Raw genomic sequence first — 15,071 nt, 5'->3', positions numbered from 1 at the left:
AAAAATTCCTTCCCTCCAGGAGCTAAGCGCAGAGCCAGAAGAGGGGATCGGGCTGTAAGAGGAGAGCAGGAACTGGAGCAACCCCAAGTGAGGAGCCAGGGGCTGCTGCAGCCCATCCGGACTCGACCACGGCAGGTGGGTATCTGTGCGGAGGACAGGTCTGGGTAAGGTTATGATCAAAGGTCTTTCACAGAGATCTTTTATTTAATAATTATTCCTCTGATCTGGGGATACAGGGAGAATTTGGGGGGCTTTACTGTGGAAGGAGACAATAGCTTCTGAATGTTTATTTCTGACAAGAGTGAAGCAGGAAGCAAATACGGGGGTGAAAACTAGACTTACAGACTCAGTGAGAGGAAAAGAGAAACAGGACGTCACTGCACCAGTTAGGACTACCTGGATATGTAAAGTTAAGAACACACACGCTTGAGCGCTTTGATGGGCAGACACCTTACTAAGGACAGACATACGCAGAAGGTAACACCACAAACTACAGCTCCTGCACTTCACGTTTTAACTACTTTAAAAGTCATTCATTTCATGTTGCCTTGAAAACACCAGCAGGCAGCTCTGCTATTGGTATTTGCGATTTGTCACAAGCTTCGTGTCTGACATGCAGACAGTACACTGAAAACTTGATGCAACGGTACTTTGGATCCCCAGATAAATAAATAAAATATGCTGCAGCATCAATCTCTTTTTTGCTGGTCTATCAATCTTTTCAAGGCTTTAAGGTTTACAAAGCATGAACACCTGCTGCTTCCAGGATAGGATCCAGACATAGGATGATTCCTGCTTTCTTTTGGAGAAGCTGGAAGGAATTTCAAAAGGGAGAGACTAAGAACATTTAGGGTTTAAACTGGTACATTAAATCTCCCTCCGAAAGTTCCTACTTAGAGGACCTGTAAGCTACAGCTCACAGAACTGAGAATGTCTATAAATGCTGTGATTCAAAGAGTTAACAAAATCTGATTCAAGCTTAATAGGCTAACCTAATAAATTTTAAATTTCTTTAAATAAATTTCAGATTTGTCTGAAAACAAGATCTTTGCATGTCTGTGATTTATTAACTCAAAAAAAAATGATGCAGCAAGCTCAAATACCTTCTAATCTCTGGAAGAGAAAGAAGGATTTACACTTCTTTATTTTAACAGGTTTCTACATAAGCAGAGAGCTTGTGGCTTAAGGAGCTTATCTGGTTGAAATAACATATTCCTGAGGACGCGGCCAAATTAATTTCTTGGGGCTACAATGCAAGTTGTAAAAAAAAAAAAAACCATAAAAAAGATACAAAAACAGCTACTGGTGGAGGTGCGACTTAATGTAGCTAGCTACCTTGAACTATAAAAATGAAGCCACAGAAAACAAGTATTTTAAAGTAAAATATTTTTAGAAGAAATTCATCACATAAGAAACCATGATGACATTCTGGTGATGCCAGCTTGATGAAAGAAACACTGCTCCCATGTCATTTGTAACTGTGTCAGACTTTCCTCAAGAGAGAGAAAGAGAAAACCACATTTTTCCTCAAGGGAGATAAAAAGAAAACACATTTTGGTCTCATTCACAGTCTAAGAGATGAATGGAAAGAAAAGGGAGAACGCAGCTGACGCAGATGTAAGATGAAAACAAGCATGGGACGTGACTGCGGACCCCAGCATGGAGAGCTGTTCTCCTCATGTTAACCACAAGCCCTCGCAGAACCCAAGGAGATCAACTTGTGGGATCAAGGTCAATTCAGCTAATCTTGGTGGTTCATTAATTCTTTTGTTTTCTTTTGTTTTGTTTTGTTTTGTTTTGTTTTGTTTTGTTTTAAATGCAAGCACACTTTTGTGGGCATTCGGTTTTCAGAAGGATCCACATACCATGAAAGGGGTTGGACTTAAAACTCTACAAGCGTCCTTTATTGCTGAAACAGCTTGGTGCAGCACTCTGAAAACTTGTTCAGATTTCAAAATGAAGGCTTTATAAGACAAAAATTACCACTTGGAACACATTCAAAGATTGTGCTGTTTAGTGTGATATTATTTTTTCCACTTGTTAGAGTTTTCAGAATAAATATATTTGAAGGATGTTTCTGCTAAAGGAACCAAAATGAGGTATGTTCTGTTATTAAGTTTCAGTGTACCTTTACTTGAAAACTCTTTATTAAGTTACAGAATGAACTCATTAAGAAAACTGAAGTAATTCACACCAGCTTGCTGGGACACTCTAGATATTTAAAATATTATAGCTGAAATTTCTCTTCTTTCCAATTTTTGTATGCAAAAATAATACATTAGACAATGATGCTTGGGGATCAAAATGATTTTTTTTTCATTTTGGTTTATAAAGGTCAACACTAAAACAACTGCTGAGCAACACATAATTAGGTGATATTTACATAAAAAACTCTTCTCTTTTTTTTTTAATCAGCTTTCTCTTTGGCAGAGAGACAAGTATTTGTCTCTCATTGCCAAGACATCCCACAATACCCAATACTGGTCACATCCTTACCTCCATGAGTTCTGGGGGACCGAAAGCAAATTCCTTTCCCCCCTGTAGAGGAATGAAGTGTATGAAACCACAATAATGGCAATTCTGCTAAGCTGTTGCCTATCATATTCAATGAGGCTCACCTGTCCCCAGAGACAAACTCTTGACCCCAAGAGATGCCATGAAGGTATATGCGAGTATTTGATGGCTGCGCAGCCCTGCAGGAGGACATGCGTGCAACCTGAACACCGGCAATGTAACCTAAGGTCTCTTTGCATTTGCTGCTATGCGCAGGTGCATAAATACAGCAGGAGGATTTTTCTAAGTACTTGGCAATACACTTTGTGCATCTGAGTTTGGAAAACATCTTGAACATTTCTAGCAGCAAGCTTACTATAGGGAACAGTCAATACCCTAAAAGCGAACTAGAACTAGATTGAAATAATTAGAGATACAAGTTCTCTAATTAGAGAATTTTTTTCATTTTAATGCTTATTGTTATTTGCATGTGTATAGCTGGATTATTCCCAGGTTTTTATCAGCTTCTGCCCACAAAAAGCTCAGTGGTGGGGAAAAAAACCTGTTCCATGCAAGAGGTAAAAAGTCCCTAGCGTAAATGGACATCAGGGTAATATATTTTGTCACATATATATAAAATCCACACAGTCTGAACTACATTTACTCTTTTATGCTGTTACCTGGCCGTTACCTTGCATTGCATGGCAGGGTCAAGTTGAGAGCAGGCATGGACAGAGAAACCAAAACACCATCCATGATAAATTGTCAAGAGTTCCTCTTCCAAAAGAAGGAATAGTAGCAAAGTGGCCACATCCCTTTCTACAGCTTTATAATGTATTAGATATTATCTATAACCTTCACCAAACCAATACTTTCTCATCTGTTAATAACTGAGATCCTTTCAAGACTTTCCAACTGAAATTTTAAAACCCAAAGTTTAGCATCAGACCATGCACAGCTTGCTGGGCTGGTGTATCCTGATTAGATTCACCAAGGTAGTGCTTGTATATTCACAAGCTTCCTGGGATAGTTCTTTAGTTGTAGATTTAGATATACCACCACCGATTGCTGTGCACTGCTCACCTCAGCACTCCTGCGTACAGCACACAGTGATCCACTTACTATCGTTGTTAATACTGGCTTCAGGCTACAGCAAAAGGAGTTGAAATTGTCGGGGAAAAAATGGCCTCTCGGGTGTGCAGATATGCTCTGCGTCACTTTTGCACATTTTAAGTATGGTACTAAATAGAAGTGCTCAAGAAATATCAAAAAAAAATGATGTATCTGGAAGCAGGTCTCAGGGTGATATGTTGCTGCTGTTCATTGCAGGTATATTTTATTATAGTGAGGCAACAAGTACCTGCAGTGGTTTAGACTGAAAAAGATTTGCAACACTGGACCATGGAAGTCAGAGATGGAGAAGGTCATGAAGACCACTTCTTTCTCAACATACGACCAATGCTGCTGGACCGGGCTGAAAAGTTATGAGGAAAACCCAGGTCATTTTTCTGAGGCAGCTGAGGCTACTTGGCTGTCACCATCAGAGCACTCTATTTCATTAACTTTGCACATTTTCTGTGCTGTGTAGCAGCTCTCCATTGCCCCATGTTTCACACGTGTATAAAATATATAAAGTCTATAAAAGTATAATTCTCACTGAGTACACCTAGAGGAGCCACACAATCAATGTGAAAATACAGTTTCAGGAATTTGAAACCCAGGGAATAAAGCTGTGTGTGCTGAAAAGTTGGCAACAGTATATATTGTTGTGCCAGGAAGGTTTTCGGTGATCGGTGAGATAAAATACGGCTGGAGAAGATAGGAAGAGAAAATTCCCTATCCTGTGTGCATTTATAGAAGCGCACAACTCTGTGTTGTAATTGGCTCTGTGGCAAAGGGAAGGTTTTAGCAAAGGTGATGGAAACTAGATGGTCCCTGGGTGCTAGCAAACTGGACTTTCATGCCACTCGTACAATCTTTTTTAGCTGAATTTGTGCCCTCAAACTAGTGTCCCTAATTTGCTCACCTGACTGAGCCACTACACACTGTACTGTCGGTTAGCAGTCTTGGACTAGTTAAGCCTGCTTCAGAGTAAGGATTAAATGGCAGATTAGAAGTTGTGAAGACTGAAAAAGCCTGGCATGGTAAGCACCTTGAGCAATGACTAGCGCGAACCAGAGCCAAACCAGTTTCTGGAATCCCAGAACACTAAGTTCAAAAGGAAAAGTTTATAATGAGTTTCATTATAGTTTGACTCAAAGTAAATACTTGATTAAAGAAGACATTACAGTCTGTAAGCTCTGTAATTTTCTTCACGCACACTAATAATTCCAGCTTCCTACTACACCAGTACATATTAATTTTCAGTTTTATAGCTTTCAGTGAATTCTTAAATATCATTTACTTTTTCCTCACACAGACTATTTATTTTTATTCATACAGACATGCAACGAAAACTGAAGAAACACTGCTTTATACTGTAATAGCAGTCAGACATAAACCCAGAGAGACAAAATGTATTCCAGTAATTTAGCTTTGGAGACAAAGTGGTAAGTAGGGAAGAAATATGACCCCATGGTTAGGGTAGCAGCCTAGACTTGGAAAAATGGATTTGAGACTCTGCTTTACCTCTGAGTTCCTATTTTACTTTGGGAAAGCCACTTAATTCCTGACCTTTAAATGCCTTGATGTAATTTGTTATCACTTATTCTGCATAAAGAAAGGCACCCAAATGCACTCGTAGGACCAGGCCCCCTATGCCTCCGCTCTCTTCCTACAAAAGGAGCGTAACAGCACAGTCCTACCTCCACTTCGTGGTGTTCTTCTTCGCAGAGAAGCAGAAGGGAACAAGGAGAAATTAAGTTTTCCATTTAGCCCAACAACAAGCAGAGCAAACTCTTTCCAAAACCATCTCCCATCCACGTGCTGCAGGAGGCTGTGTCACCCCTTCCCCCCACGCTTCACAAGCCTGCGTCTTTCTGGTCACGCCAAGATTGCTAGCGAAGATGGGAGCTAATGCAGATCTGTGCTCTGATCATTTTACCGAAACTGTCATTTATTTTACACAGAATATCAAATGGGCATTGAATGCTGATGAAGTGGGGTTTTTATTACCAATCTGTGCTTCTCAGTAGGGAATCATAAATGCTAAAATATGTAAGTACTCCAGAGCAAATTTCAACAGTTTTTGCCTTAAGGACAATCTCATAGATGATGTAAGATAATATTGCTTCAAAATTTCTATTTTTATCTTCAGGAGTACAGGATCTGACTTAAAAATTTCATATGGGGATATTTATACTACCTGCAAGAGATTGTTTTAGTCAAAATGTGCGCGTGTATTTCTCTGAAAGATTATCTCACATTCCGTTTGTAAAACACTGAAACATAATTATTACACAGCATCGAAATTCATATCGACAGCAGCTCTTCAGGCATGCCTAGTCAGGACACACCGCGATAGGAACTGCCTGACAGTCATTTAAAGGGTGGCACTTTTGGAACACATTTTAGCAACAAGGCAGGGGAGAAATCACAAAATACAAGACATTTTCACAGTTTGCCTTTAAAATTCAGAAGTAGTGTGCCATAAAAATAACTTGATACATCAGAGCTCTGCATTTAAAACAGAAAAAAAAAGCCAGGTGTCCATGCTGATGCTCAAGGGAGATTGGTCTGGAGAGGTAAAATCAAGTTCTAAACTCCCAGCCAGATCTGCTGTCAGAAACCACCTCCAGAAAGCAAGCTTTGCTGCCCGTGCAACTGGCACACTCCAGAGCTTGTGCTAGCCAGGGCCTGGATGCCCGCCACCCTCTCCTGCTCTCCGGTGTCCCATCTCAGGCTCTGCAGACCCAGATGGCCCCATGCTACTGTTAATGATGGGGGTCAGTCCTTGCCAACTCTTGGCTGTTCACTCCAGCCTCCCATTTCACGGTCTCATCACCAGAACTGACATTATTTGGCAGCCCCTTGCTGTTCCCTGCAGTGCCACTGGATATTCGTAAGAACATAGGAAGGTGGGATTTAAGTTGGAGAGGGCCTCATGAGGCTCTGGATGTAGCTCTGTGCTACTGCAAATAAGTATTTCCTACGGTTCTGAGGCAGGTGACCTGCAAGAGTAAAGTCATGTTAGTAGGAACACACCGATGAACATCAGTTGTGGATGTGCCTTAAAGAAGCAGAGAAAATTGAGATTTAAGATCAAAATAGCAAGTCCATGGTACTTTCCTCTATTTAAAACAAAATCAATAAAAAGAAACATACAGCTGGAAGGAAGGCTAGCTTGATACAATCACGGTAAATTAGAAGTCCTTTGAGGAAATGGACGCTGTATTTTCTTCCTCAGAATTAGGCGTTTCAAATATTGACAGACCTAGTAAGGCACAATCAATATATCAATTCCTTAGTGAACTATTAATTATATATATCGCTGATGAATAATCATTTAATTAGCATAACGGGAGACTTCAGTGAAAAGGCTGTCTACCAAGCGTACTGGACCTAAAAATAGCAATAGCTTTTCAACCAGGAGGCTTTGCATGAAAAAGCTATTGCTCAGCTTCTGGTCTTAACACACGTTACATCGCTCAGCCAATACAGAGCTTTGCTAATAAAGTTTCTCCCCTGTATCACGGCAGTGCTGCCATATACAATTTGTTCCTCTAAGGCATGGTGGCAAGGGTTTGGTATGGATTACCTGAATCAGTTCATCAAGCTCTGTTGCATTCACACAGGAATGCTGAGATACAAACGTCTGCTTCTGAATCACAATGGTGGTTTTCTGGGAGGTCTCATGAGGCTGCTCCAGGGCTTTAAATACTGTTGCTCCAATTATTAAATACACGACTACCACCAGAAATATTGTCGAGACTGTCTTCCATTTCATAACATTAATAGCCGAATCACTTTCCTCCCGTGAAGAGAGCACGGTAGGCTTGGTGGAAAATGATAATCTTGGTTTGGAGTTCTGAGTGGCCGATTTGGGATCCAGCAAGTCAGGTGCCGCCACTGGCAAAACAGAAAAAGAAAGTTAATTTTTACAGCGCCGCTCAGATTTCGTTAACTGAACTTCTTGCCAAGAGATTACAGAAATGCTGTTGCTTCCAACTGGAATTCTTAAACTGCTGAATCTTTCACATAAAACCCCATGCCACGTTACAAGGAAGCTTCCGCTCTGAGTAGTATTACCCACTTTACACACGTTTGCAACATTTTCTGTATGCGTCTGTCCCCTTCTGATATTCGCTCATTTCATAAACGCAGATTTCCCCTACGCTCCTGCATTTAAATTAGTATAAGGTGGTATTTTGCTGCAGAGATCCTTCACATCCGCTGCTCTCCTAAGCACTGCTAAGCAGCTTTCCAGCTGTGTTGTACCTCGGCATTACAGAGGTAGCAGAAAAATACAAATCCTTCTTCCTCTCACCTATTTTGTCCTGCACTCCGACAAATGCTCTCTGACAACAGTTGCATGATCACTTCCGAACTCCACGGACACAACCATAAAAACAATACGTTGCTCATCATACCAGTTTTAAAACGTTAATTGCGTATTGATTACACCTTTCAGAAAATACCAGTAAAACATATGTGTACTTACTGGAAAAGTCACCCATTTGTTAAGGCGTGTATTTTTATTTACAGCTCCAAAAACCCACCGGGTTAGAAAAAGAGCACCTGAGTGTGTTATCAAGTATCTCGGTAACTCATGTGACTACCGGCAACTACACTGGCACTAAAAAAAAAATCCACCACATCAAGCGCAGGTAAAGATCTCCCGTGGGAAGATGGCCACAGCAGTTGACCGCAGAAGCTGTATTTAAATTGTTTTAAACTACAAGTACATTGTGAACGGCCGCGACACCGCTTCCAGCCGCCGGTGGGAAAAGCCCGGATCCAAATCCAGAGGAAAGTCTCCCTCCGGACGGCGGAGGGGGGACGCGTCCCCAGCAGGGCTGCCGGTGGCGGTGGCACTCGGCAGGCTCACCCCCCCCTCCCCGGGCACCCCCCGGGCTCCGCCACACACCTCGGCGCCGGGAGAAGGGGCCAGGAGGGAGAGAGGCAGCCCCTAGCCCTCGCCGAGCGGGGACCCCGGGGCACCCCGCACACCCCGCGGGCTGGGCGCCGCGCACCCCACGCACGCCGCGGTCCCGCCTCCCACTCCCGGTCCCGCCGCCCCGGCCCCCGCCCCGCGGGCACCGGGGGGACGGCCGCGCTCCCCCCGCGCCCCGCACCTTGGCGGGGGGAGCCCGCTCCCCGCCGCCTTCCCCTCTCCCGTCGCAGCCCCCGCGACCCTCCGAGCCGCCACGGATGGGGCCGGAGGCCGCGGCGCTCCCGGCGGGGACCGCTCCCCTCCCGGCCGGCCCCGCCGAGCTCGCCGCCCGCCCGCCCGGGGCAGCGCGGACCCGCCGCGGCCGCTGGCGGTGAACAAAGGAGCGGGCACCGGGCACCGCCGCTTCGCCGCGGGCACCGCCGCCCCCCTCCGCGCGGCCGGTGCAATGCGCCGGGGGATGCCCGCCGCCTCCGAGGGGAGCAGCCCCGGTGCGGCGGGCAGCGACGGGCGAACCCCGAGCCGCCGCCGGGGATGCTCCGCGTCGGGGAGCGGCGCGGGGGCGAGGCGGCCGGCGGCGGGGCCGGGGCGCGGCGCGGGGCCGGGAAGGGAAGGGAAGAAAGGGAAGGCAGCCAGGCGAGGTACAAAGGGGGCCCGGGCCGCCGCGGAGCGGGGAGCATCCGGGGGTCCCCCCCGCGCCCGGGAGCGGGGGAAGCAGGGGCGCATGCAGCATCCGCAGGGCTGGGAGCGGGGAGGCACGCCATTGTGCTCGTACTCACTTCTTATTTACCGACCCGGTGCCCTCTCCTCGCTCCACGGGCAGGCATTTTTTCAGGGCTTGGGTAGATACAGTTAGAGCGAATTAAAAAATAAAAGAAATTGTAAAAAAAAAAAAAAAAAAAAAGGAAGGAGCAGACCGAGAGGAAGAGGCTGATGGATGGGTCTGGAGGAGAGGGAGCGGCAGGGGCGGGCGGGTTGGCAGCGCGGATCCCGCCGGCTCCCCCCGGCCCCGGGGCGTGCGAGGTGCCTCACGTCGCGCATCGCGCATCGCACATCGCGGAGAGTGTGTGTGTGCGCGCGTGTGTGTGTGTGTGTGTGCGCGCGTGCTCCGGTGCGCGGGGCGTGCGGAGCAGCCCGAGCCCGGCGATGCCTTTTGTGGGGCGGCGGGCACCCGCGCCGCGGGTTGTCCCCCCCGCCCCTCCGCACCCCGTTCCGCGCCCCCCCGCCAGCGCTGGGGAGGGGTGGGGGGGTGGCAGCACCACGCCGCTCCCCGCTGCTCCCGGCCCCGGCCCGCCGGGGGGTGCGCGCTCCTCCGCGCAGGCAGCCCGGCGGGGCGGCGGGCAGATGCTGCAGGGGCGCAGGGGAAAAAATGGAGGGGGAAAGCGGGGGGAGGCAGAAAGGTAGCTGCGGAGACCAAGGTCTCGCCTGGAAACGAGCGAGGAGACAGGCGGGAGGGAGAAGGCACCGGCTACCCCCGCCAGCAAGGCAGGACCTGCCGGCGGTCCCCGCTCCAGCCCCAAACGCGACCGCCTCGCCAGAGCCTCTCCGTGAACTTTTGAACTAGAGGAAATGTCACGGCAAGCAGGAGCGGGGGGACAAGCGGGGAGACCCCGGCCCTCGCCGGGAGCGGCGGGGGGCTGCGGAGCAAGGCGGCTCCGTCCTTCCCGGCTTGGCCTGAATTTTAACCCGTGCGCTTTGCAGCCCGGTGTTTTGCTGCAAGGAGTTAACTAGGTGGGATCTGGGAGTCAGGGATGGTAGCTGCTCTCCTATCGCACGCACCGCCAGCGTACTGCCTCCTTCCATTTTAGTCTGATAGATACATCAGAAATGCTGCTTCAGCTGTGGTTTCTGCGACTAAAAAGGCTGAAATTATTCTTGTTATCTTTGCCACGAGCTAACTCCCCCATTTCCCGGTCATCTATCACCTGTGACATTATCCATGGGTCAGTTGTTCACCCTGAGGTGATGAACATCTACACTTGCCTAAAAGGCAGAAGAGGATTTACCAAGAGGATCCAAAAACTGCTGCCACAACCACTCTCTAAAAAGTCTCTGCAAACACATTAAAAAATTACTCACCGTAACAAATGGGTATAGGTCACAAGCATTTAAAGCCAGAGGCTGTATCTGTAAAATGGCCAAAGTCAGTCATACACTGGGTGTTTAATGGGCTATAATCCTGCTCAAATCAGCAGCACCATCAGCAAACACTTTAGAAGTCACTTATTTTAACACTTCTCCGTATCAATGTGACATAATACAAATGAGTGTAATATTGCGTTCCTTAGGACTCCAATTTCAGCAACATCAATCACGCCAATCTTCCCTAGTGTGTTCACACATCTCCATGCGATGCAGCATAGGGCTGGAAGCTGCGTCTGCTATTTCAGTTTGAGCTGTAGCTCGTCGTTCCCCATTGCCATGAACCAGCAAAGCAGTTGTCGAGTAACAAGAGCCGTTGGGCCCAATCCAACAAACCCTTTTGCAAGTAGAGCTTCAGTCATACGGTCAACTTCATCGACACAGTCCCAATCCTCGAGCAACTGAAGTGAAATACCCACTCCTGTCTACTGATGCTCCCTTGCTCAAGGGATTCTTGAAGATGAAAGATTTTCACACCTGGATCTTTTTTATACCAAAAAAAAATCATTATTTTTTCCCCTTTCTCCCCAAAAGATTTCTTAACCATCAGCCTATGTGAACACTATCTGTTCCTATCTCACAGAAAAGAATAATTTCCCAGGATTTCTTCCAACATCCTATGGGAAAACAGGCATGAAAATTGTCCTCCATATTGACCTGTGTGTCTATGAAATATCATGGAAAATAGTACTACATTAGTACTACTTTAGCAATCTAAGTATTTGGAATAAGATTTTGTTTTTCCTTGAGTGGAGGAATTATTATTAAAAGCTGAAAAAGGGTCAGACTTATTGCTTACAGTTTGAAACCAGTGGGAAGCCTCCCAGTAGCTTCAGGAGGGTTTGGATCAGGCCTTAAATTCAGGCACTCCACCCACCGGGCAGACACCATTCTGAGATCCACTCCAGGAATGACTGCGTTGGTGCCTTAACTTTAATAGCTGAGGAGCTGTCTCTGTGAAAGCAATTATTTCCATTAATTGCCTAGTAAATATCTCCAATACCTACTTTCAGTTGGCTGATACTTTCCACCTATTCTGATCCCAGATGCAGTGCTCAGCTGGAGCTTATCGCGTACTTAAAGTGGACTTGAGCTGTGCTTTCTCATTTCTACTACAGATACAAATGCTCCACATACGGTAGGTGCCTTTAATGACAGGCATCTTCCAGTCCAGCAAGAAAACCAGTAATTCTTATTGTGGTGTACAACAAAAAACGTTGTGTGTAGCAGCTCCTATTTTCTGGAGGCCTTATATAGCACCAGCATTTATTCTGTGGAGTCGTGCCCTCCAATATTGTTTTTGTAATGTACACCACACATTGTTTGAATATTGTGTGTGACTATTTTGCCCTCAATTTTGGAACTGACATTCAACCAGTTGGAAGCATCAGGCCTGAGCTTTACTAAACAAACACACTCAAATGCAGCGTAGCACTGAGAAAACATACCACCAACCAACACGGACAAGATTAAGCAGTAAAAGGGGCTACAACACAGAGCTCCAACCTTGCAAGCAAATGGCCTTGCTACTGAGCCAGAGAGATTTGTCTGAACAAACTAAAAAAAAAAAAAAAGGCCCATAAGATTAAGTATATGCAGGTTTGTGTATTTCGCGCTAACATGAGAAAGACTCACAAAGTACAGGACTGTCAAATGCTGTCTAAAAATGTATTGGCATGAGTTTGGTATGGCCACATTACTCACAGACGGTGGCTGCTGGAAGCTGCTCAACTCTTTGAAATGTTAAAAGTAGGCTCAGCCGAGAGACACAGGCATGCAGCATGCAGAGGAAGTCAAAGTTGCGTGATAAACATAGCAATCACATATTCGTACAAATAACAGCTGTAGATGATCTAAACATAGCCTTGGTAGGACAGGAGCACGCTTGTAAGGAAATAGTTATTCCAGAAAAATATCACCCTAGAAAGACCAATTTGAAAAGCGCACATAAAAAGTTCCATTATCTGTCGCTAACACTTTCTCTTCCTCCTCCCAGTTGCAGGAGCCATCCCCTCCCTGGCAGGCCATGAGGAGCTCTTGCTTTGTACCCGGAGCAAGGGGCTCCTGCTAACCCCCCACCTCTGGGCGCAGTAAATGCTTTTCTCCTTTAACCAGCTGCGTAACAGGAGGCACCACAGGTTCCAGCCTTCTTCACTCTGATTTAGCTGCCAAGGATTTCTGCGTTCCCAAGGGACTGCTATGGCAAGGCTTCCAGTGAGGGCACTTCCCTCGCTTACTTCAAGAGACTATTCATATGGGCACCTATTTAATTAGCCGCAGGGGAGCCACACCTTTGATCAAACGGTGTATTGCCATAGGCTTCAGGCCCTGCTGTGGACACAGCATCTTCCTCTCTAAAGGAAACGACACTTCCTCGTGACATGAGAGCGGGAAACCTCTGCCGCTCTTCAGAATGGGCCAAACCATACACGCAGTAAAAGTCAGGGATAAACCTTTGCTACTGCTTTTATTACAACAGAGCTCAGCAGAAATACTACTGGACTTATTTAGTAAGTTAATTTTAGGGCTCATTTTACTTATTCAGTGGGACTTACAAATGACTTGTCTCTCGACTTCTTTGGAGACATTAAAAGATCTCTGTCAGTTCTTTATGGATAATTATGACATTAAGGCCATGCCATGTTACTGTATTCTGCCATTAAACCATTAGTCATATCCTGTGATGGGAATTTACACTAAACGAGAAACTAATGGCATACAGCCTGCTTCTCCTTTGAGCAGATGAGAAGACAGACTGTGTGCTTTGCATGGCAGTAAGGACACAGGGCTGCTCCCAGTGACCACGCTGAGACCTCACCCTCCCAGCCTACCACCACCGTTAGGAGGCCAAAGAGAAGGCAACGGGCAGGAGACACTTGCAGCTAAGTGATGCTCAGCCCTCATCTGCCTCTGAAAATGGTAAAGCCTTAAAGCAGTCCCATTTAAAAATAGTTTTAATTCACATTTTAAATGAGTTAAGCATATATGGTGCAACTAGAATACGTATTAATGAGTTTTACCTCACTAGCAAGCTATTACATCTACCATGAGTCTTACAGTGTGACGAATTATTTGTTCAACAGAAAAGCCATTGTTTCTCACCTCATCAATCACTAGAAAAACTGTTTACATGTGCCCATCTATTTTCATATAGCTCAGTTGTCAGTTTTAATTAGGTTCTAATTCTTTCCATCACTAGTAATTCTTATCTATTTATCCACGTGCAGCAAGTGGGAAGTTGTTTTAGAACCCATAAAGTATTTGCTGTTGTAATTAATATTGTGAATGTGTATTTTTCTTTACTGGCTTGCAAATCTCCCAGTGGGTTTCCTCCCTGCCTGTGTTGTGTTACCAGACCTAATGGGATTTATTTGTCACATGTTCTGCCACTGTTTTTTCATATTTGCTTTCACAAATCTGTTCTGCTTGGACAGCTTCAGAAGCAACAATTATAACTAAATTTTCAATGCCATTCTCATCAATGATAAATGTGAATTGCTATATGTCACCTTGCTTATGGATTATTCATGCACAGGAAAAACTTACTACTACTTTGAATTACTGATCTCCTTGAGGGAAAGCTAGTGGTGCTTTGGGATGATTACAAAATGTTTTTCTGTAATCATCAAAATGTTCTACAAAATTGCTGCTTTGTAATTTGTTTTTCATTTTTGCTAGTTGTGGTCTCTTCAAAATAGGAGACTGACAATGGGAATATCTAGATTTTATATCTGGCTGTCCACACCCATTAGTACCAATCATGCAACTGTCCTCGTAGATTTTCATGGCTCTACTGGATGACTTATGAGATGGAAACCTAATCTCTGTATTGTCTTTGCAGGCTGGAAACAAGTTTGGAGTATTTTAAAAGAAAAAGAACATACATATAAGACGGCACACATCAGGCCTGACAAGAGAATGGCCAACGATTGTGCTGATTCTAAAGATAGTTCTCCTCAAGTAAGTAAGCAAGTGCTTACTCCTAAACTGTATCTTGAGGAGCTGAGGATTTGATTTTTATATTTGTGAAGTACTACATCCACATTTTAGGGAACTCTGGAAATACTGACACAGACCTATGGCACAACAATCTGTAAATAAAATAAAATACAGACAGAGGACACTGGAAATCACCTAAAATAGCATTAGTGCTTTTCTTGTAGAGCAATCCACAAATAAAATTTGGAAGAAACAAAACAAATCAGACAAAGACAAGAGAAGAGAAAATAGCCCAGGCAATACTAAATAAGTATCGTGCAGGGATAATGAAAGAACTTGCTAGCAGAAATAAAGAATACAAATGAGGAGATGAAAAAGGAGAACATTAAGTATCATCTATGTTTTAAAACCACCAGACTTAGTCTACAAGGCAGTAGCCATAAGAGAA

At 45.1% G+C, this 15,071-nt stretch overlaps 1 protein-coding gene across 2 annotated transcripts in view; it reads right to left on the bottom strand.

The window, feature by feature from the left end:
• The window catches only part of KCNK2 (potassium two pore domain channel subfamily K member 2), a 111,717-nt gene that overhangs the window by 68,913 nt on the left and 27,733 nt on the right, over nucleotides 1-15,071 (bottom strand). The window contains exons 1-2 of one of the 2 annotated variants that reach the window (XM_054822547.1): nucleotides 9,322-9,699; nucleotides 7,190-7,500 (exon numbers count right to left, since the gene is read on the bottom strand). In XM_054822547.1, the coding sequence (XP_054678522.1) occupies nucleotides 7,190-7,500; nucleotide 9,322 (312 nt within the window). In that variant the 5' untranslated portion in view covers nucleotides 9,323-9,699. Of the gene's footprint in view, nucleotides 1-7,189; nucleotides 7,501-9,321; nucleotides 9,700-15,071 lie in introns of those variants that run through there. The other variant, XM_054822546.1, reaches the window with a different exon arrangement.

Source organism: Grus americana, chromosome 3 (assembly GCF_028858705.1).
Source record: "Grus americana isolate bGruAme1 chromosome 3, bGruAme1.mat, whole genome shotgun sequence".
Lineage (NCBI taxonomy): Eukaryota > Metazoa > Chordata > Aves > Gruiformes > Gruidae > Grus > Grus americana.
This window is presented reverse-complemented; position numbering and strand designations above follow the sequence as displayed.